This window comes from Cololabis saira, chromosome 14, assembly GCF_033807715.1.
Source record: "Cololabis saira isolate AMF1-May2022 chromosome 14, fColSai1.1, whole genome shotgun sequence".
Classification (NCBI taxonomy): domain Eukaryota; kingdom Metazoa; phylum Chordata; class Actinopteri; order Beloniformes; family Belonidae; genus Cololabis; species Cololabis saira.
Genome location: NC_084600.1, coordinates 36,541,228 through 36,565,369, shown reverse-complemented (window position 1 = coordinate 36,565,369; position 24,142 = coordinate 36,541,228). Strand labels below are relative to the sequence as shown.

The 24,142-nt window shown below is 37.8% G+C and overlaps 1 protein-coding gene across 1 annotated transcript; it reads right to left on the bottom strand.

The window, feature by feature from the left end:
- Positions 1-1,760: 1,760 nt before the first annotated feature.
- On the bottom strand, positions 1,761-22,168 carry pgk1 (phosphoglycerate kinase 1). Its single transcript, XM_061740567.1, has 11 exons — positions 22,012-22,168; positions 17,712-17,762; positions 17,416-17,571; positions 16,313-16,457; positions 12,139-12,242; positions 10,438-10,557; positions 6,947-7,061; positions 4,514-4,693; positions 4,248-4,425; positions 3,181-3,279; positions 1,761-2,410 (listed from the first exon to the last, which is right to left on the bottom strand). Exons 1-11 carry the CDS (start codon positions 22,074-22,076, stop codon positions 2,370-2,372), a joined length of 1,254 nt encoding a protein of 417 aa, XP_061596551.1. The 5' UTR covers positions 22,077-22,168; the 3' UTR covers positions 1,761-2,369.
- Between the last annotated feature and the right edge of the window lie 1,974 nt (positions 22,169-24,142).

The following is a 24,142-nucleotide window of genomic DNA, read 5'->3' as shown; positions in this document are numbered from 1 at the left end:
AAACCTTTAGTAAATCAGGCCCTTTGTTGTGTAATATGGCAGGAGCTAACACAGGAACTTTCTTCTGATATTTTGCAGCCATGTGATCAGATACAGTAGAACTAGATAGGGTGTCTTTAAGACTTTGATGAGTGGAAGTGGGAATTGTCAAATTGAACTGAGCACAGCTGTGACGTTCAGCTAAAAATCAAAATGATCAGCAGGACATCAGTATAAATATAAATACAGTTACCAACAGGTAACAATGTTTCTCCAATGACGTTTTTTTTTTTCTTATTTTAATTAGCAGACGAACACGACTATGAGAACGGAGATGAGGACCCGGACCGCTCATGAACACATCACCCATTATTACAATTATTTTGCCTGAAACTCTCCGACTTTTGTGTGAAACTTTAAATCATTTATTTTCTGTTCGCTGTATGATACATCAAGTGAAAAGCTGTAAATAAATGTTAATAAATGTTCACGTGCGTCTGCTGTGAAAACTGACACTGCCATCTAGCGGTGAAATCATTTCAGCTTCACATACACTGGATTCATTTTTTAAATATTTTATTTAAGAGTTTGGATTATTGTTGGCTTTGATTTTTTTGAAGTGTTAGTCTGAATATTTATCTTTTTGATGGTGGATTAGATGATGCTATTTACATGTTTCCTGTACAAGACATGCTTATCGTAACGACAATCAACTTTTCCATTTGTCCTGACAGATTCCACTGAGTGGAAAGAACCACGTGACTAAGAACACTGAACTAACCTCATGAATGTGCCTTCCAACACATTTACCTTTAGAAACATTTAACAAATAGACCGTGAATTCTTTTGTTGGTGTGTGACATCTGACACACTTGTAATCATTCAAAACATGAGTTGTGACCGTTGACAAAAACTGCTCATCGTGTAAAACAAATGTGAAACACTGACCTTTCCTCGCCACCTCACTTCCCTAAAAAAAGAGCCACAAATTACAACAGCATTTACTTCCATAAATCTGCTCACCGTAGACGTGGGAAATATGAACCTATAACTAGTCTAACTTATGGGTAATGTCCAGTTTTTTTTTGTTCTTTTTCCCCTTTTAATTTATCAACATTTTCCCCCCAGAATGTGATTATCATAAATGCTGCAAATTGAAAAACTTGTAGTAAAGTAAAGTAAAATAGTAAAATGTCCCTATTGTGGTACTTATGAAGGATTTATTTTAAGTTTAATTAATGCAGCAAATATTTAAATAACATCAAGAACTAAAAGATAAAGCATTGCAAAGTAAAGTGTTCCTGAGCTTTTGAATAAATACTTTAATTATGGCTGAACAGAAGACATCCTGAACCGGCATATGAAAGATGGATTAATTTTTTACCTCTTAATCTCTATTCTGATATAGCCTTTTTATTCGGAAATGTTTTATTGATTGTATCTAATAATTTTTTCTTTTAGGTTGATTATTTTTACACCAGTCCAGGGACAGCGAATGCAAAATAGCCTTTTTGGCTAATTCCGGCACATTTTACATTTGTTTAAATGTGTTATTAATGTGCATTGTCCCTGTTATCTAAACCTTTAAATAAATAAATAAATAACCTCCAATAACGAGATTTTTTTTTTTTTTAAGTGTGCTTATGTGTTTTAAAGATGGAAACGTTACAAATTCAACAAACTGCAAATGCCACTGCTTTATCACAAGTTAATTTGTGACTCATTTTCTGAGCCCTGACCGGTTTGACGTCTGCACGAAGGAAACATTAACCAAGAAGAGAGAGTTTTACACAGAGATGGTTTTATTAGTCAGACCAGGTCAGCTGGAACTGCTCAGAAACAACAGAAGAGACAGATGACCGGAGCAGACATTAGTGCAGAGAGACTACATGTAACATCAGGGCACGCACAAACAACTTCTACATACATGATGCATGTGCACACACACTCATGATGGTGCAGTGAGGATCCCAGGGTCACTACGAAACACACACACATTCATACACACTACAGCCTGTGCTAGATTTGTCACTGGTGAATGCAGAAAGCCCCTTGTGTTCTTGTGCGCCTGCCGTTTAAACTCCACCTATGGTGTGAGTTTGTTTCAGCCCCAAAACCGCTTTTTGTCTTTTAAAAAAGAAAAAAAAGATTAAAAAAAAAGAAAAATGAAGCCACCAAGCCTCCTACTGTAAGAAGCACATAGACGTAAGGCAGAGTGCTCGTTTCTCTTCTGTTGATGACAGCAGATTGGAGAGGAAGTGTTAAGATGAGGCCTGTTCATGTTACCTTGGGGATGTTTCAGGGGTATACAGTAGTATGTTGGAGCAGCTACACACAGCCCTCTCACTCACACGTACACACTCACGCACACACTCCAGCTGAAGGGACAGTTAGACGCTGCTGATGGCGTCGACACCTGGAAGGACTTTACCTGCAGACACAAAAACAACAAATGCTCAGAGTTTTTACTTGTTCTTCATCATCATGAGATCCAACATCTCCTGATCCGCAGAGGTGTCAAGTAACAAAGTACAAATACTCCGTTACCTTACTTAAGTAGAAATTTTGGTTATCTATACTTCGCTGGAGTAATTATTTTTCAGACGACTTTACTTTTACTCCTTACATTTTCACGCAATTATCTTTACTTTTTACTCCTTACATTTTAAAAACAGCCTCGTTACTCTATTTCATTTCGGCCTTTAAATAAAAACTATCCAGTTAAATTGCTCCATCCAGATAGAATGAATTTGGTTGTGGTTGTTTCAGATGTTCTTGTCCAGTTTTGTTCTTACATCCGTTCCCTCAGATTCCTGCAACTAAACTTGGATGTACATTCCAATAAAGGTTAGGATAAATGATAACATGCCTCTGAAGTTTGACTTTTTGCACCATTACAATACTTATAGGCAACTAGTCATCATATCTCCTGCTCTCTGAAACACATGTTAATGCTCAATAGTACACATATATGGTTCTTTAATATATTTGCATTATACTAAGATGCATTCATTTTCAATGGCTTTTGTCCTTAATGGCTTTTTTCCCCCTTACATTACTTTTACACTTTAAGTAGTTTTGAAACCAGTACTTTTATTTGAGTTGATACTTCAACAGGAGTATTTTTAAACTCTAGTATGTATACTTCTACTTGAGTAATGAATGTGAATACTTTTGACACCTCTCCGGTTCGTCACTCACCCTCCAGCAGCTCCAGACTGGCTCCACCTCCTGTGCTGACATGGCTGACTTTGTCCTCCGTGTTCCACTTGGCGCAGCAGGTGGCGGTGTCGCCCCCACCTGGACACATGAGAACATTCCCACAACGTCAGTGCTTTGCCTTTACATCAGTATTTAGTACATCACTATTTTGTTTTTGTTTTTTAAATCATTTTTAGTAAAAGTGAAGTGAGGTGTATGACATGAAGAAAAGTTTAACACATATGCTGCTTTGTAAACATATAATCTTGTATAGAAGGCAGGAGAGGAGCACATAAAGTTGAACTTCAACAAATACAATGTTTATTAAAAAAAAAAAAAAAAAAACTTGACTGATTTAAATATAAACAGAGCAAATGCTTCGGAAATGTTTTTCCTTTCCAAACTTGATAAAGACATTTAGAAATCATTAAAGGGGACCTATTATGGCATCTAATACTTATTTTAAACAGGCCTTGAATGTCTTAAAAACAAGCTTTTGTTGTTTTTGCTAAATAAATTAGAAATTCAGCCTCTAAACCATGTCTTTAACTTCCAAGTCTCTAACCTCATTATCTATGCAGGATTCTGAGTGGGCGGGGCTATGATAATGAGACACTGTGCTGATTGGCTGCCTGAATGACGCGATACACCGCTACGAAAAAATGGCGGAAGCTCCTGCCTGCGGAGTTGTTGTGGGCGCGGTTTCACGCATCGGAGGCCACCGATGTAAATCGCGCCCGTCGTAACGTAACGACGGGAGCAGAATCTGAACGGCTCGTAGAAGCCACATCAGACTGGAGTGTCTGTACGGGCGGCTGTACAGACACTGCAGAATTTGGTTGCTTTCCTCCTTCTCTGAGTTGGCAGGCTGAGGGGAGACCACTTTATACATGTTAAAGCAAGAGGAAAATCTGTTTTTCATAATAGGTCCCCGTTAAGTAAAACTCAGACTACATATTTCCTTATAAAAAAAAAAAAACAGAAGAAAGGTCGACGGTGTATATTGCACAGTGTAACCGTCACGTGAAAGAAAAACTGAGATTTGTCCCGCTACATGTCTGTCTTACCGATGATTGTGATGCAGCCCGACTTCGTCACCTCCACCACTTTATCCATCAGGTTCTTCGTCCCTTTGGCAAAGTGGTCCCACTCAAACACACCGACGGGACCGTTCCACACAATCGTCTTGGCCCTGCCCACCGCCTCGGCGAAGTGCTTGGAGCTTTCTGGTCCACAGTCCAGGCCCTACGGAGGAGGGGAGGAAGAGAGGATGAGAACGAGGGGGGGAGACGCCGCCGTCTGCGGCTCAGTCCTCTGGGTTGAATGATCTCACCATCCAGCCGGCTGGAATGCCAGCAGCAACGGTAGCGGTGCCGGTGGCGGCTTTCTCGTCAAACTTGTCGGCGGTGACAAAGTCGACGGGCAGAGTGATCTTGACCTTGTTCTTCTCGGCCTTGGCCATCAGGTCCTTGACGATGCCGGCACCCTCCTCGTCGTACAGCGAGGTACCGATCTGGACGAGGAGAGAAAGGTCAATGAGACATTATGTTGTCATGCGTTAGGGCTGGGCGATATGGACCAAAAGTCATATCTCGATATTTTCTAGCTGAATGGCGATACTCGATATATATTGATATTTTTTCTGTGCCATAATTGGGGTTTCCCCCGAAGCATTATAGCATAGCATCTCTGTTAGCTTCATTTTTTCTGAGGCAAACCCTTAAAAAAAAAACAGTCAGTTTTAATACAAAGCCTCGTGCCAAATGTCACACAGGTACCTTTATTAACAGACTGCCTGCATATATAGAATAAAAATGCTTCTTGAATAAAAAAAAACAAATATCCCTTTCCTGCATAACAATTAAATTAAAATACACTGTGCAATTAATACAATGTAGACAGTAACAGGCAGACTTTTCCACTGAGGTTGACAGTTGTGCAACTAACAAAACATTTGTGCAAATCTCAAATAAAACATTCAAGTCAATTTGTCACAAAATAAGCTATACCAAAATCATAAAAAAAAAAAAAAACATTTCCCTCGATATAAACGATATTGTCTCGTACCATATCGCGTTTGAAAATATATCGATATTAGGGCTGTTCGATTTTGCCCAAAAATAAAATCTCGATTTTTTTCTCTCAAAATCCGATTACGATTATTTTGTGAATTGACAACAGGCAAAGAAATGATTTCAAATATGCTGTTTTTTTATTGAACATTTGCCCCAAAATGAATGAATAAAGTGCAAAACTCTGTAAAATAAGTTGAAAAAAAGTTTTAAAAAATATAATAAAATATAAAGTTTTATCTCTGAAAAAAAAAAACAGCAAATCAGCACTTGCAAAGATACAGTAAGTTATATTTCCAATTAAAAAAAAGTGAAAAATCGATTTTACGAGTTTCACGTTTTAACATCGTTCTAATTACATAATCGCGATTACGATTTAAAATCGATTAATCGAACAGCCCTAATCGATATATAGTAAAATCTCGATATATCGCCCAGCCCTATCATGCGTACGAATTTATGAAAATAACTTTACTTCAGCATTGGTAGCAAATGATGCATATGGATCGCTGTTCAATGTTCAGTGGGACACGTTGCAGAAAAACTTAGTCTGACAACAGCTCTAACGTCACTGTAGTGCACATTTAGACCTTTTCTCCCCTCTTTTGAAAGGTTTCTGCAGTCTTAGTAACTGGGCTTATTTACCTGCAGGTTGGACTTTAAATGCATTTATCCAATGCTGGCCTCATTGTACTGGGACTGAGGTAAATACAGTTTTCAAACATTACACAACAGCAGATCTTTCTAAATCGTAGTGTCATGAGGTGAAACTGAGGTTGAGATTGAATCGTTGCGTTGAACGTAAAACACAAAAGGAGTTTCACAAGCATGTTTGAACGCCACTGATATTAAACACAACGTCACGCAGTGTGATGAAACCCCGGAGCTTGAGAAACCCCTGCGATAAAACCTCAAGCTGGTTAAATATAAAACGCAACACTTATCTCACTGAACCAGGACCAAAAGAACACATTCTAATCATCATCTATAACGTCTTATATGCAATACAGGACTGTCTCAGAAAATTGGAATATTGTGATAAAGTTCTTTATTTTCTGTAATGCAATTAAAAAAAACAAAAATGTCATACATTCTGGATTCATTACAAATCAACTGAAATATTGCAAGCATTTTATTATTTTAATATTGCTGATTATGGCTTACAGTTTAAGATTAAGATTCCCAGAATATTCAAATTTTTTGAGATAGGATATTTGAGTTTTCTTAAGCTGTAAGCCATGATCAGCAATATTAAAATAATAAAAGGCTTGCAATATTTCAGTTGATTTGTAATGAATCCAGATTGTATGACATTTTTGTTTTTGTAATTGCATTACAGAAAATCACAATATTCTAATTTTCTGAGACAGTCCTGTATATGTTTCAGACTTTATATCCAGCTGGCAGTCAAATGAAAAATTAGTCTTTTTTGGGCAAAAACCAGGAAGATTTTAGGAGAATTCAAATCCGTTTCATCCTTCTACTTAAACATCACCAGTACAGATAAGCGAGGTGGGATGTCACAGCTCTGCAGCTCATTACAGTCTCTGCATTTGCCAGCTGCTGCCTACTTTAATTAAAAATCCACCACATTAATAAGATAACACCTTTCAAGCTGTGCAAACTGACAGGAACTTCCGTCATTGGCTGTGTGTATTTTGGAGGCGCTCCCGGCACACGTGTGTCTTCCTCACCTCCATGTTGTTGAGCACCTTGAGGAAGGTGAACGCCATGCCGCCTCCGATGATCATCTCGTTGACCTTATCCAGCATGTTGTTGATCAGCTGGATCTTATCTTTCACCTTCGCTCTGAAACGGCCAGCGAGAGGTAGAACGGATCAGTACAGATAGCAATGTGCTAGGATTGCTTCATGGTCTCAGTAAAAAAAAAAAACCATCAGAGCCAGATGTGAACAACTGAAACCGTGATGCAACAGACACTGAGCCCCTTTACATGAGGAGGTTGAGTCATGGGGTTACCGATGGTAAAACCTGTTTAAAAATCAATATGCAGAGCACAATGATTCTATGTGGCAACCCCTAAAACAGAGAGAATGTAATGTAACATTTTAAATGTCAAATTGTGAGAAATTTCATTTTCTCAAAGTCGTAGATGAGGAATCCCAAACAACTTAATTTGTCATTCTGAACAAAAGCAGTGATTTTGTAGAAAGTTAAAACAGACGATGGAATCATCTAAATCGGGGGTCGGCAACCCGCGGCTCTAGAGCCGCATGCGGCTCTTTAGCGCCGCCCTAGTGGCTCCTGGAGCTTTTTCAAAAATGTTTGATCTTTTTTTTTCTTCTCCTTTTCTTTTTTTACTTGATTTCTCTTTTTTTTCCTTTCTTTCTTTTTTTATTCTTTTTTCCCCTTTCCTTTTTAATCTCGACATTTTGACTTTTTTCTCAACATTTACATTTTTACTTAATTTCTCTTTTTTTTCCCCCCTTTCTTTCTTTTTTTTAATTCTTTTTTCTTCTTTTTTTCCTTTCCTTTTTTCTCGACATCGACTTTTTTCTCGACATTGACATTTGTTTCCGAAGTGCATAATGAAAAAAATAAATCTTCCCCCAGTTATAACTAATATAGCTACATACAGCATGTGTTGCCTTCATTCTAAGGCTTATACAAGACTTCATCTCCAGACATATTTGCTTTTTTGTGTTTTTGGTCCAATATGGCTCTTTCAACATTTTGGATTGCCGACCCCTGATCTAAATGATCCATAAACTTGATCTGCAGCTCTTACTTCATCCTCAACATCAAAACAAAAAGATAGAAATCGATACTGGTGCTCCGATTTCTCTACGGGGATGTAAATGTAAAGGTCTTCTTAGTGACGTCTTGGGATCAATGGTTTGCACAGATGACTCAACTGAATAAACATGTTCAATAAAACAGATCAAATTTAGGGAATAAAAAATAAATCCATTCACCATAGTAGCACATTAATCTCTCTCACAGATGTTCACTGATTGATCATTACAACTGATGTCAGTTTCTTCCATTTATGAGCTGGAGGAAGGAGAGCGACTGCACGGCTTGATGCCGAATGCAACATACGTCTGCACGATGTACTCGCATGAAAACGGACTTTGACATGAAACCAAATCTTGCATGAGGTCAACGGCAGCTCTGGTAAACGTTACATCGGTCACAGCAGCTTTACTTTACATGTCCAGCAATGTGGTCAGTCAGAGAAAAACAGGAGACTTTTCACCAAACCGCCTTGTAGAAGCACCTGCAGCACCTCAGTAGGAGGAACCTTTTCATGGTTCTTGTGTTTGAGGAGGTTCCTCGGTTTACTCGGAGTACTGAGTCTTATTTTAATTCATGCTTTTATAAGAGGCTTTCATACAAAATTGTAAGAGACATGGTAGCTGGGATGCACGATTCTGGAAAAATTAGAATCCATTTTTTGTAGATGTAGAATTTAAATTACAATTCTCTGGTGCATTTTCTTTTTTCCACATGTTGAAATGTTTACTGTAGTATCAAAAAAATAATGTCACAATTCCAACCCATTTATCGTGACTAAAGGCCAGTGCAGAGAAATAAATGTGTGTATATATATATATATATATATTATAATAATTACATTAACTAGAATGATATATTAATAATATCCAGTTCTAAATACATTTCTGCTTGTATTTACTATCGTAGTGATGATGTCCGTGACTCTTGATATTAAGGAACTGAATATTTATTTGCCATTTTTTTTAATGTGTTAAAACAGGTTTCTCTTGAAAATGTGTCTCAATGAGGCTAAATTTGAATGAACCAACGAACAAACAAGACGAGTGAAAATGGTACAAGCTTTCACATTAGCGTCTCCACCAAGACCTCAAAAACTGGCTCAATTTTTCACTTGAGATCTGAAAACGTGCTGAATATTAGTGTCAAAGTCGCCACGTTGGCATCACTGCTGCAGGCCGTGCTCCGCCAATGAATCACGTGACGGAAAGACGCTTTCTCTTCGGTTGAGGGAGAAGGCAACGACAACGCAGCCCTTGGGTGCAATGAGGAGCGTTTGAGAAACTCAGAGGAAACGTGAAGGAAAATAGGGACGTTTGTTTGTAATGAAATAAAATGCAAAAGAATTGTTGCCAATTGGAAATGAGATTGCGTGTAGGTGTTAATCGAGATCATAATTTTTTAACTATTTATAGTGCAGCCCTACATACTGTAGTACTGTTTCATAGTATCTCTCAACTTCTAAATGTTGTTGCTTGAAAATATACGAAGATAAGAAATATCTGTCAGTGTCCTCTGGCTGAGAAGTTGCAGCACAAATTTCAGCTGATATAAGTGGACACGAGCAATCATCTCTGCCTGCTCACACAGCAGCACAGGCTCACTGCAGATAACATAATGAGCTTAAACTCTATTCCTGGACGGATCCCTCGGCTATTCTAAGAACAGGCTGCTGAGCAAAGATACCCAAACCCCAGGAGAGGAAAAGGCCACTGACAGAAGCCTTTTACGCAGAGGGTGGAATTAATTTAATCTTTAATTCACAGATCATAATTGTTACTTCATTGATTCATTCATCGTCTCCCTCTTCGCGTTTATGTAATCTATTAAAGAGATCCTTCTAAATCCTGAATGTTTTTTTGGAAAACAGACCAACTTTTATTTCTCAGTCATTAAATAAACTTGATGTTTGATTTAAAAATTGCACCAAGTGTGGACGGGTTAACTAGAGACTTGTAGAGTTAACTGTGCTAAAGTTTAACATTAAACTGGCCACTTGGCCCAAAATAGATGGTTTAATACTGTCAAAAACAGTTAAATGCATTATCAAATGGCTTATATAAAACTAAAAAACAAAGTTAGCATGTGGAACAAACTAATTAAGACAAATTAATAAACTTGGCTGTGGTTTCTACAACACAAACTCCTTTCATAGCATAACAGCTGAATGAACCTGCCAGAAAGATGTTCATTTTTTTAATTAAAATGAGAAAATAAGCAACGTGGCCAACTTTAACCCTCAAAAATTACAATGTCTAAGCATGCAGTGTTCAACTGTCTGATCAGGCCTCGTCTTCATTGCATTACATGCAGCAGACCTTGCGTTTCATGTCTCATTGCTAGCTGGAGTGCAGCAACTTCTTTTAAAGGCCTGATTACAGTCAAACCACGTTTGACATGTTTACACTCTGAAATTAATGTCTCTCACCCTCCGAGGATGGCCAGGAAGGGACTCTTAGGTTTCTCCAGAGCCATGGCGAAGTAGTCGAGCTCCTTCTTCATGAGGAAACCAGCCGCTTTCTGAGGCAAGTGCACTCCGACCATGGAGCTGCGCGAGAGAAAGAGGATAAGACGTTCAATTTAATAACACTATTATTCACAAAGGAAAGTTACTTAAGTTAAATCATGTAGTAGCAGATAGTCTATACTGCAGAGGACACAAATCCAACATGCAGAGGTGGTAGTAACGAGTTACATTTACTCCGTTACATTTACTTGAGTAAGTTTTGGGAAATTTTGTACTTTTAGGAGTAGTTTTGAATCACTGTACTTTTTACTTGAGTAGATTTGTGAAGAAGAAACTGTTACTCTTACTCCGCTACATTAGGCTACGTTGAGCTGTTACTTTTCTTTTATCCCTTTTATCCACGTACGTGTCAATCTCATGACATCACTGAGTGATTCTTTGGGGAAAATGTTTGTTTTTGCATGTTTTGTCACATTTACACAGACTCAAACACACACAGAGTTTCTATGAGTTCATGTTTGTTCTAGTTCTGCCTGGTTAAAAAAGAAAAGTACAAAGGCTTGAAATTTTGTGCTACTTGTGCTTAATTTATTTTTTTATTCTGTTATTTTATTAAAGTACTTGAATTTACTTTGAGCTTATTTTAATTTAAGCTATTTTTTATTTTTTATTAATTTTATTGATTTAACTTCCCTGAAGATGATTATTTTGTACTTTTGTCTGTTTGAATGGTTGTGTTAAAAAAATAAATCAGACGTTACTCAACAGTTACTCAGTACTTGAGTAGTTTTTTCACCAAGTACTTTTTTACTTTTACTCAAGTAATTATTTGGATGACTACTTTTTACTTTTACTTGAGTCATATTATTCTGAAGTAACAGTACTTTTACTTGAGTACAATTTTTGGCTACTCTACCCATCTCTGCAACATGTGCCGCTTATTAAAAACAGAAAACACATCATCATTGTTACTACAAGGTTTTGTTTTAATAACTACACACACATCTGTATAAATGATGCAGTCACAGCCTACTGAGGGCCGTAACACCAACAGCTGTGTACCATATCAGATTTTCTGAATTTAATTCATCTCAAATTTGTGGATGCTGCATCTCAGAGCATGTTGGGAAAACACCAAGCTACTTCAGACAGCAACATTTTCAATAATCACAACAAATAAGAACAAAAACGTGTTGCTGGGACAACACAACATGTTGATATAATATTGAGACCCAGTTTTCAGTAGGACGAGTTTTCCCTCAACTTCTGGGATTAACACAGTTACGTTAAACCGATGCTGTGGAGTTGCTTACAGAATATTACAGAATCAGCTGTTCTCATTTAAAGATGATATTGTGGATGAATCTGAGGACTTCAGACCTGTATTAAAGCTGTACGGTCAGCTTAGCTCTCTCATATGTACAAGGGTTTGATTACACCATGGTCTAAATGTAAAAACAAGATGTTAAACCTGGTTATAAACCTGGTTCTGAGCGAGAGTAAAGAAAACAAAGCCAGCGTTTTGCAAGACTCTCTCCCTCTGCAGATTTCTGCTGCACTCACTCATTCATTCATTCATGCGGAGATGGTTCAAAGATGCTCTGCTGAGACAAATAAAAGGGTACAATTTTCCTACGTTCAGCCACCTAGCATCCTGCTCACCTGTGAGCCCTGTGAGCGGTGCCAAAGGCGTCGTTGATGTAAACATCTCCCAGTTTGGACAGAGACGCCCTGAAGGAGTCGATCTGCTCCTGGGTGGCCTTGGTCTGAAGGACAAAACACAAGAGGGAGTAAGAATCTGCACACAAAAGATATTAAACAACCCGTATCAGCTGATGCAACCTGTTGAGATAATTTCCCTGCTTTCCTTCCTTCTTCAAAGCATTTATTTCTTATTAATTTGACACAGTGTTTATTTTATTTTATTTTGACCCTCGACAAGGATATCCACCCTAGGGGTGGGGCTAGAAGGGTAACTCACGATTCAATACTGTGGCGATATGTGGCCCACGATAACGATAATATCACGATATCCAATATATTGTAAGAAATTTCATCAACAATATGTGACTGAAAAAGAAAAAATACCCAAAAAAAGCAAAACGTCTGTAGTTATGCATTTATTCAATGCCAAAACCTCATACAATGTACAAAGAAAGTGAATTTGAATATTTCCTCACTGCCTCCTAGGGCTTGTAAATGTAAACACTGCAGGACAAATTAAAGTGCGTAAACAATAGTGCGGTGACAACTGCGTAAATCCATTATGTAAATGTAATTAATTTATATAGCACCTTACATCAACCTACAGGTGGACCAAAGTGCGTTACATAATAAACATACAATCAGCATAATAAAACAAGAATAAAACATATGAATAGGCCTGTGTTGAAAAGATTGATTCTCCGATTTTAAATCGATTCTCATAATAATTCCTAAAAATCGATTCATATGTCTAAAGATCGATTAAAAAAAAAAAAAATTCATCATTACATTACAACTTTTGGTACTTTTTTGTTTATGCCCAAAAAAAGGAATATTTTGTTGGACACGAGAATAACTGGTGCCATGTTTTTGCCTTTAAATATGTTTAAAGGTATGAAAACATTAAAGTTTTCAGTTATAATTGCATAAATTGTCTATATTTATTTGCTTTATATACTGTCTTGGGGTTACATTTGCATAAAAGTTAAAAACCAAATTCTCATAAATGGGGAAAAAATAAAAGCGATTTCTTTTGTCCTCTGTTTGCTGCCCTGGATCTGTTTGATAATTCTGACCCACATGATGTTTCTGAAAGCAGTTCTATCAGCATTCTGGGAGGTGATTGGTCCTTACAGCATCATTAGCTGCAATGCTTGCTGTTGAATCTCAATATAATACTAGTATTAATATGTTGCATAACTACATAGTCATATAATTCATGCAATATCTCAAAAAACAGTTTTATTAACAGTAACCCAAATCAATATCGGATCGTGATAATCGATTCTGAATCTTAAGAATCGGAATCGAATCGATTCTTGATATTTGAATTGATCCCCAGCCCTACATATGAACATATAAAACATCAAGACCAAAGTATAAAAAAGTGTCGCCACACTACTGGGTATTGTAATAAAATATCGATATTTGCCATCAGTTTATCAATTATTTATTGCGAGAGAGAGCGCAACAATATATTGCAATATCGATTTTTTCCCCCACCACTAATCCACCCATCTAAATGAGTGGCTGTAGCCCTCGCGACAAGTTAGAGCGGTTTTCTCCTCTTAACCATATTGTGATCGCTGTTGCAACTAGCTTAGCTTCCACTGCACAACAAACACAGACAGTTTAGTAAAATTCCAGCTGCTTTGACGGCAAACACAACCAGATATCATCTGTCTGAGGTGCGTGTGGACGAATCCCTGATGATGCAGGCATCGCACTGCGTATCAGGTTTCTGCTGCACTTTAACAGCCAAAGGTCGTGACTGTTGGACCGGAGGGCAGAGAAGGTTCAGGATAGTTCTTTGGTGTCGACCAAATGTCAGACGGTAAGACTGCAGTCCGGTTACCATGGCCTGCATTTCCCCCTTCAGTCAACATGAAAGATTATGGAATTAAATAACTTGTAACATGCTGACTTCTTCGTTTTGATCTGCCACAGATACACAGGAAATATCCTCCTCACCAGACTTATGCTGGTTTTATGTTTGAAATACTTGAATGGATCGTATAGTTGGAGATAAAGTTCAGTTTGACAATCAGGATATCCTGGATTCTGTTTCCTACAGCAAGAGAAACTCCAAAAATGGATCTTACATTTCCCACAATATATCTCTTTTACTGATGTGTGTGTATAAATGTGCTAAAAATAAACAGATCCCCGTCTGATACAGTACAGCAGTACAGTACAAACCGGCATACCAGCCAGGCCTCCTCAGACGAGAAAAGCCCACTGACCTTCAGAATAAATGTCAGCAGGTCAAGACTGCTGGTCCTGTTCAGATGAGTCCACAGTTTCTGAGATCTCCTGCCTCTCAGTACGACGAGTTCATACTATTAGTGAATTGAACCAGATCAATTCACTTTGCCCGCAACAACTCAGTTAAATAACGCAGCAAAGGTAATTCAGACTCCAAAGGAGCTCTGCTGCTTACACCCACATCTGCTCCGGCACTTACTAAGATGTTTTTCATCAAACGTTCATAATATTCATCATAAGATGACATATTTAAGTAGCAGCATCATACTGTACCACCTTGAAAACACAGCAGCCCCGTCTTACTGTACCGCCCTGCTTCACATTACATGTGTGATGTTCTGAAACCGTTACGTATGGACAGGACATGGATGCCTCGTGATTAGGAATGGGCGGTATTTTACCGTTCACGATATACAGTCAAAAAAAATTAATTTGTCATCTCGCGGTAAAACCGATAAATTCCCGTTGATGAAGTTTTTGTGTAAAGCTGATTTATTGTTCTGCGTTAAATCCACGCACAACGTACAGAAAGAAAGAAAGAAAGAAATGAGCCAGAAAGAAAGAAATGAGCCAGAAAGAAAGAAATGAGCCAGAAGGAAAGAAAGAAAGAAAGAAATGAGCCAGAAGGAAAGAAAGAAAGAAAGAAATGAGAAAGAAAGAAATGAGCCAGAAAGAAAGAAAGAAAGAAAGGAGCCAGAAAGAAATGAGAAAGAAAGAAAGAAAGAAAGGAGCCAGAAAGAAATGAGAAAGAAAGAAAGAAATGAGCCAGAAAGAAATGAGAAAGAAAGAAAGAAATGAGCCAGAAAGAAAGAAAGAAAGAAAGAAATGAGAAAGAAAGAAAGAAATGAGCCAGAAAGAAAGAAAGAAATGAGCCAGAAAGAAATGAGCCAGAAAGAAAGAAAGAAATGAGCCAGAAAGAAAGAAAGAAATGAGCCAGAAAGAAATGAGCCAGAAAGAAAGAAATGAGCAAGAAAGAAAGAAAGAAATGAGCCAGAAAGAAAGAAAGAAATGAGCCAGAAAGAAATGAGCAAGAAAGAAAGAAAGAAATGAGCAAGAAAGAAAGAAAGAAAGAAATGAGCAAGAAAGAAATGAGCAAGAAAGAAAGAAAGAAAGAAAGAAAGAAAGATTCCCGTTGATACGTGTTTGTGTAACAAACATGGCGGATCTGAGTCATTCCAGTTTTTCAGTACAGGTGGACTCATTTAATTGGTTTTTATTAATTCAATTTAATTGGTGTAGTTTAGTAGTATTTAGTATCTTTTAGAGCAGTGTTTTGGGGGCTCCAAAGACTGAATGTGGTGATAGATTTATAGTTACAAAGGTGGAGTTGAATTGGTATTTTTTTTTATTGTCATTTTTATCATTATAAATGCCAGAAATTATCGTGATACATTTTTTAGTCCATACCGCCCATTCCTACTCGTGATCATTTTCATTTTAGAACAGTCTGTTGAAGAGTCTGCACATTTAAAAACAATGAAGTTGAGTAAATAGAGTACACAGCAGGAAAAAAGGTCTCTGCACCAGCCCTACGTGGGCCATGACATTGTCATCATCCAGTGACGCAGCTTATTGCTGCAGCGGCTGCAGCAGTGACTCAGCGTTTTCCTTCAGGTGTCCTTCTAAGAACACTGGACAGACGCAAGTAGCCAGTTCTGTGCCCATATTAATCATCACCTTCCTTGCTAACACACAACACTTCTGAACAGTTTCCTTCACCTGTCAGAGCTTGTGTTGTTAGACAAAATTCAAACTATGAAAAAACAGACGTTCACTAAACCAAAAAAAGTATTCAGAACTGTAGTCGTTTATAAGGATCATCTTAAACTTCAACATTGGCAGGACCCGTCCCTGCCGGGATACTGACCTTGTTTCCAGATGCATCCTTGCCTTTTCCCTCCTCTGCCACGTGGAAGCGGAGGTTCTCCAGCAGGATGACGGATCCGGCAGCGGGGTTGGCGCAGGCAGCTTCCACATCTTTACCAACACAGTCCTTCAGGAAGTGGATGTCCCTGCACGGCCACAAAGAAGATGATCAGAGCCAGTTTCATCTTCTCATGACGCAGGTTAATTAAAACTCATAGAAACAATGTACCGTATTTTCTGGACTATAAGCCGCTACTTTTTTCATAAGTTTTCAACCATGCAGCGCAAAACTAAGACAAAATAAAAGCACAGAAGAATACACTACTTCTTCTTTAGCAGATAGAAGTAGGTAGAAGCAGATTTCAAACAGATAAATAGATAAATAAATAGCGGTTATTTTCTCTTGGTTCTGTCCCGTTTTAATCAGCAAAGTTGCTGCCGTGTTAAAAGGATCTACCGTATTTTCTGGACTATAAGCCGCTACTTTTTTCATAGGTTTTCAACCATGCAGCTTATACAAAGGTGCGGCTATTCTGTGGATTTTTCTTCCACCGCTCGGGGCGCTCTAACTGGAATTAGAATCAAAACTAAGACAAAATAAAAGCACAGAAGAATACGCTACTGCTTCTTTAGCAGATAGGAGGTAGAAGCAGATTTCAAACAGATAAACAGATAAATAGATAAATACCGGTTATTTTCTCTTGGTTCTGTCCCGTTTTAATCAGCAAAGTTGCTGCCGTGTTAAAAGGATCTATTTAAGTACAAACATGTACATAATTTACAGTTCAAAATCGTTCTGTACATGTAGTAAATATCTAATCTAACAACATAAATATCTGCATCTTGCATATCTTTTTTTTTTTTTTTTTTTAAATAGAGTGGGTGCGGCTTATATACAGGTGCGGCTTATAGTCCAGAAAATACGGTATGTATTTAAAATGAATGTTGCTTTATAAATGTAAAGAATAAATTATTATTCTGATAACTTTACTTTGTTCTGTACTAAAGTTCCAGCATTCCACTTTACATGTTTGATCATTTTCTTCTTTAAGCTCCCTCTATATGAGCAGGTTATTGCAAACATTTTAACGTCCACCAACTCACTTCCCCAGAAGGGTCTTGAGCTCAGCAGCGACCGGCTCCAGAGAGTATTTGTCGGGCATGGGGTTCCCGTCGGGACGGCCCAGATGGCTCATCAGAACCACGGACTTGGCTCCATGGTCCAGACAGTGCTTGATGCTGGGAACCGCTGCCTTAATCCTGATCAATGACAACACAGTTCAGAAAAACACCAATTTATCCTTGATATTCTTTATCATAGTGGTAGTAGTAACATTTTAAATGGACTCAACCCAGAACGTATAATTCACTTTTATGGTGAGAACAGAAAGGTACTTTACCTCTGGTTGTTCGTTATGTGATGGTCCTTCATGGGAACATTGAAGTCCACTCTGAAAGATAATATGGTTTTTGTTTTAATGAAGACTCATTTCGAATTAACTTTATTCCCCCCTAGAATGAAAATGACATGTAGAAAAATACCAAATAAGCTGTTATCCTCAAACCAGCTTCTTCTGATGGAAATTTCCAGCTTTTTAGATGCCAAATGCTACACCATGGATGCCTACTCTGTTTGTCTGCAGTGTGATGCCAAGATAAAAGTGTGCTGAGGTTTCTAAAGCTGCAAACAGCAACATAAGAGCAGCATGTGTGAATCAAATTGTTACAGCTGATTTAAAGGTTGGTGTTTAAAACATATAGGCCTGTGCAACTGAAAGGCATCAAGCAAAAATGCCTCTTGCAGCAGTTAAAGCCAGGGGTCTCTCTGGCATGAATCCATCCGTGCAGTGATGCAGACTGACGGGTTACAGAACATTCTGCATCCCTTGTACTCCAGCCGGTTACATAACTATCCCCCCCCGTCCTTCCGAGACACATAACCGGCACACACTCGGCACCTGCTCCTATTATCATGACAATCCACTGTCTTAGTCTGAAATCCAAACGTCAGCAATTCTTCAGCTTAGCAGCAAAACCCTGAACACGAGCAACAATCATCCAACATACTTTTAGACCTCATAGCACACTGGACTCAGTGGCCATGACACGTCCATAAACAAACAGCTGCTTTCAAGTAGGAATGGGTGATATTTTACCGTTCACGATAGACCGTCAAAAAAATTCCCTGCGGTAAAAATGTGTCATCTCGCGGTAAAAATGATAAATTCCCGTTAATGACGTTTTTGTGTAAAGCTGATTTATGGTTCTGTGTTAAAATGACGTGAAGGAAGGAAATGAGCCAGAAAAAAAGAAAGAAAATAGCAAAAAAGAAATTAGCCAGAAAGAAAGAAAGAAATTAGCCTGAAAGAAAGAAAGATAAATTCCCGTTGACATGTTTGTGTAACAAACATGGCGGATCTGAGTCATTACAGTACAGGTGTAACTCATTTAATTGGTTTTTATTAATTCAATTTAATTGGTGTAGTTTATTAGCATTCTTTTAGAGCAGTGTTTTGGGGGCTCCAAAGACTGAATGTGGTGATAGATTTATAGTGACAAAGGTGGAGTTGAATTGGTATTTTTTTTTTTTTTAATCGTCATTTTTATCGTTATCGGGATAAATGCCAGAAATTATCTTGATAAATGTTTTAGTCCATACCGCCCATCCCTACTTTGAAGGTATGAAATTGAGATTGCTGGAGGAATTAAATTGAACTGTACAAGACAAAACATTATAAAAGTCATATTTACATTCTACTTGAAGGCAAGAATGGTGACTGATACCTACAGCTCTGAAATGGCCAGTTAAACGTCCAAAAAGGTGTTTTATTTTATGTTTATTTCAACTATCTGACAAATACCTTCACAAGTCAGATGCACTGAATATATCCTGTATTTAATGTTGCAAATCGATGTTGCTGTAGAGAGGAAGTCACTTCTGTCGCCTGAAGAAATTCTTGCCCAGCACGACAGGTCTCCATAGCAACAGCAGGCCACAACTTGCCATTGCACTTTTTCAATATAGACCATCGTCCTGTTCGGAAACCTTAAACTTCATAAAGCACCTAAATGCAGAGGTGTCAAGTAACAAAGTACAAATACTTCGTTACCTCACTTAAGTAGAAATTTTGTTTATCTATACTTCACTGGAGTAATTATTTTTCAGACGACTTTTTACTTTTACTCCTTACATTTTCACGCAATTATCTGTACTTTTTACTCCTTACATTTTAAAAACAGCCTCGTTACTCTATTTCATTTCGGCCTTTAAAAAAAAACTATCCACTTAAATTGCTCCATCCGGATAGAGTGAATTTGGTTGTGGTTGTTTCAGATGTTCTTGTCCAGTTTTGTTCTTACATCAGATTCCTGCAACTAAACTTGGATGTACATTCCAATAAAGGTTAGGATAAATGATAACATGCCTCTGAAGTTTGACTTTTTGCACCATTACAATACTTATAGGCAACTAGTCATCATATCTCCTGCTCTCTGAAACACATGTTAATGCTCAATAGTACACATATATGGTTCTTTAATATATTTGCATTATACTAAGATGATTCATTTTCAATGGCTTTTGTCCTTAATGGCTTTTCCCCCTTACATTACTTTTACTTTTATACTTTAAGTAGTTTTGAAACCAGTACTTTTATACTTTTACTTGAGTAAAAAACTTGAGTTGATACTTCAACTTCTGCAGGAGTATTTTTAAACTCTAGTATCTATACTTCTACCTGAGTAATGAATGTGAATACTTTTGACACCTCTGCCTAAGTGTAGTAGGTTCAAGCAGGGTGTGGGCATGATATGGGGCAAGTTGTGGTCTGATGGACTCGGAGTGGTCCACATTTACTTTAGTCTGCCTTAACATGAGGTGAATTTTGACCTTTTCGCACCGAGCCCTGCTGGCTGCAGGTGAACCTTGTCCTAAGCCGCCTGGCATTGCATCATCAGACAGAGCCGGCCTACATGGCCCTCTGACATTTACACACAGGGTGTTGGTTTCAAGCACCGGTACTCTTCCAGACACAGAGAGGCTCAGGCTGTAAAGGACCATTAAGAATCCAGTGAAAAATAATACCAAACTTTACTCACAGATGAACTGCAATGCTTATCAGACTAATAAAAATATGTTCAAGGAGTCACAGGGTCCATTTAAGAAAATTGACTTGTATCTGACAAGAATGGATTCAAATCTGCCGTTCAGGAAAGCTTAAAAATGTACATTATTTGATTACTTTTCTTCCTTTTTTTTGCTTCACCTGCTATGAAAGTTCACCTGGAGATAATGTTAAAAACTTGATCATTATTTTAATAATCTGATCAACATCGTGAACATTTTGCAAAAAATGTTACAATAATTTTCATTCCACCAAACAAAAAAGTTAGATGAAGATGGCAAAGATGTTATGCTTTTATGTCGTTTTTCACTATTTGCACACCCTAAACATCTATGTCAAAATATGGTGGAAAATATATAAAAAATGGGAAATATAAATGGGAATATAAAAGTAAAATAGACATGTTACACTTTGGCACTTTTTGTTTTGTTTTCTGCAAAAACAGCGACTGGACTCTCATCCTAAAATACCAACCATCATTTAGTAACCTTTGCTGAAATTAAAAGTTTTAGTAAATGGCTTATTGGATGCAAAGTTGGTAGAAGAAGAAGTACTGATGACTCACTGCAGTTTAGCCACATTTGCTGGCATTCAAAAGCCCCAAAATTATAAAAAAAAAAACTAAATGAAATAATAAAAAACAAATACTCAGGCACATTGAATGAGTAGTGGAAGCCCAATACTCAATCGTAATAATTTGTGTAATAACGGGATTATTAATGTCCTTGTTGTAACAGTCCAAAATTACAACTGGAGCAGAAATGTCTGGATGATGTTTTCCTGGTTTATTTTTTTATGTAATAAACTATAATCTAAATCTCTTTGGGGTTGGACTGTTTGAAAAAACAAGTTTTAAAAAATGTTGCGTTTTAGCTCAATAACTGTTAGTTTATGCCCTGATTACGACACGAGGTACAGTACTTCCGTTTGTCGTCGATTTCCTGACATTAAACGATTACTGAAAATCTCTGTTTTGCAGTCAAATTGAAGAGACAGGGTTTTAAAAATCACAAAACATAATCTGACAAAATCTTAATAGAGATAATAGACTGTATATTTGTTGGAAGAGCTTATGGTTTTACAAACACGTTAGATGATTTTGCACAACTAGATGACCAGTTATCTTCAACATGAAGCATTAAGCGCTGTTTTATAAGGTCTGTGTTTAAAGGCTGATTTATGGTTCCGCGTTACACCAACGCAGAGACTACGGCTGAGGTTACGCGGCGACGCGCACCGTTCTCTGCGTCGATTTAACGCAGAACCATAAATCACGCTACTGCTGCAGCTCGATGGCGTCTCATCCATGCAGCATCACCCCAGCAGGCACGTAACATGGACGGAAAACGTGACAGCCAACAAGTGCACTTCCTGGCCTCTCCCCACTGGCGTGAAGTGACTCAAAACACCATTAACCAGCCCTATCCTTTTGGATATGGAATGTGAGCCTTCCAGGCAAAATGACAAAATGACGCTGAAGCTGCAGGAGCTCATGAAATCTGGGGATGCCAAGTAGCTAGCTAACATCAAACACCCACAGCCGATAGTTGGACTAATAAAGACACTATTGCCTCACCTCATAATGACCCTCTTCCCCTTGACTTCCACCTTATCCAGGGTGAGTTTGTTAGACAGAGACATGTTGCTTGGTTTGGGTGGTTGAGTTTGGTGGGTGTGGTAGAGAGGTCCGGCTCCGCCAGCTGCTGGAGACTCAATGACGGAGGTGACCTTAATGCAGGGAGAGGGGGGGCTGGGGGCGGGGCCATAGCTGGGGGGCGGGGCTTATGCGCACCGGCCGCTCTGATTGGCTGATGCGCCAAGAAAGCGTCGCGTCTGATTGGACCGCGTCTTTTGGTGGTGCGTCAGACTCAAACATTTTTTTTATGTATTTTATTTCATTTTTAAAAATAACCTTTTTAAAAAGGTTAAAAATAACCTTTTTAATAACGTTTTAAAATTATTTTATTATAAATACAATTTATATTTATATATTATATATATGCACACAGTATGGCAGGAAATTTGATATTAACTATAACGCCAAAAAAAGTAAGGTCATGGTCGTGAGATCTAGAGAGGACAAGAAGTTGTTTTTTCCTGCCTTCCACCTTTCAGATGGTTCTTTAGATATGACTAAGGAATTTAAATATCTTGGACATGTCTTCTCAGATGATCTTATGGATGACAGTGACATCCGCCGTCAATACTGTAAAATATATGCACAGGCCAATACTTTGTTGAGGAAATTTTTTATGTGTTCTACAAATGTTAAATGTGCTCTGTTTGGGGCTTATATCACCCCGTTATATACAGCTCATCTCTGGTCTTCTTACAGAGTGAAAAGTATGCAGAAGCTTAGAGTGGCATATAGGCCTAATGATGCCATGAGGTTGCTGCTCCGTGTTCCTAGGTGGCACAGTGCCAGCCAGTTATTTGTGTCCTCTAATGTACCAACATGTCAGGCACTGTTACGAAAGCTAATGTTTAGTTTTATGTGTTGACTGGATATGACAGAAAATAGCATCATTATGGCCTTAATCAGCCCTATGATGGGCTATCGGTTCACATACAGGCTTCAAAAGCACTGGCATGATAGCTTGCACCTTTTTTCTGTACAGTGATGAAATTTTTTTTTTTTAAGTATGTAATGGTTGCGTGTTTGTGTATGTTGGATGTGTGTGGACCTTCTGAGTCCGTAATAAAGATTATTATATTTTTACTTTTAGTCTTTTACTGCACATCCTCAGTGGCTTAAATCAAAGTCAGAAGACGTCTGTAGAGACTGCTGCTTTCTCTTCGGGTTCAGGTTAGGTTTAGGGTGAGGGTTAGGATTAGGTTTTAGGGTGAGGGTTAGGTTAGAATGTGTATGTGTGTAGTTAGGTATGATGACTCTGAAATGTGTAGTTGAGCGTAGAATGGTGACAAAACATCTACTGAGCCTAAGTTTTGTTTTCACTAGCAGTAGCTGGGTTAAAATACATAGAGAAAGCCATTATCAACCCAAAGAATGACAAAATTCTACCGAGTAGACCGTATCCCATCTACTCACACCATTCAAGGCTCTGATTACACATGATAAATTCCTATTCAGTGGACTGATAGCATTTGAAGCCAGGAAACAAGAGCCAGGAAACAGTCCAATCTCCTTTCACTTGACTCTTTAAGCGTTACAACCTGGATGGCTAAGAATCTACATAGTCATACCTAAAAGAAGAAACATATACTTTTGCGTTTATTTTATGGTAACTTGGTTTGATTTTTAATTACAAAGATGGAGATTTTTTTAAAAGGAACTTTTTAAAATATGTGCCAATTTAGGTGACACAACAGAATCACTTATTTTTGCAGTATGTCAAACTGTATGGAAGATGTTTTATTATATTTTTATATTATATATTTTCTTTTTTTATTTGAAAATATACTGTCCAATAAAATATACTGAATTATGTTCAACAGAACTTAAATATTTGGTAACTTATTGTTTCAGTCCTCTAAATGTAATACAATACTTAACCATGTGACTTCAGACATATATTTAGATACCTACATTTCCGAGACCTAGGCACCAGCGCAATAATCAAATTACAAAGATTATATAATAATATATAAAATATAAACATATATATATATACACACACACACAAATTTAGAAACTTAACAAAACCAAGGTGTTAACTTTAAAAAAATAAAGTATTTTCTGTGCATCA

Coding starts and splice junctions, on each gene's coding strand:
- pgk1 (XM_061740567.1), bottom strand. CDS start 22,076: ATGTCTCTGTCTAACAAACTCACCCTGGATAAGGTGGAAGTCAAGGGG. Junction 17,763..22,011: donor GGGAAGAGGGTCATTATGAG/GTGAGGCAATAG, acceptor ATTATCTTTCAG/AGTGGACTTCAATGTTCCCA. Junction 3,280..4,247: donor GGGCTGCATCACAATCATCG/GTAAGACAGACA, acceptor TCATGTGTCCAG/GTGGGGGCGACACCGCCACC.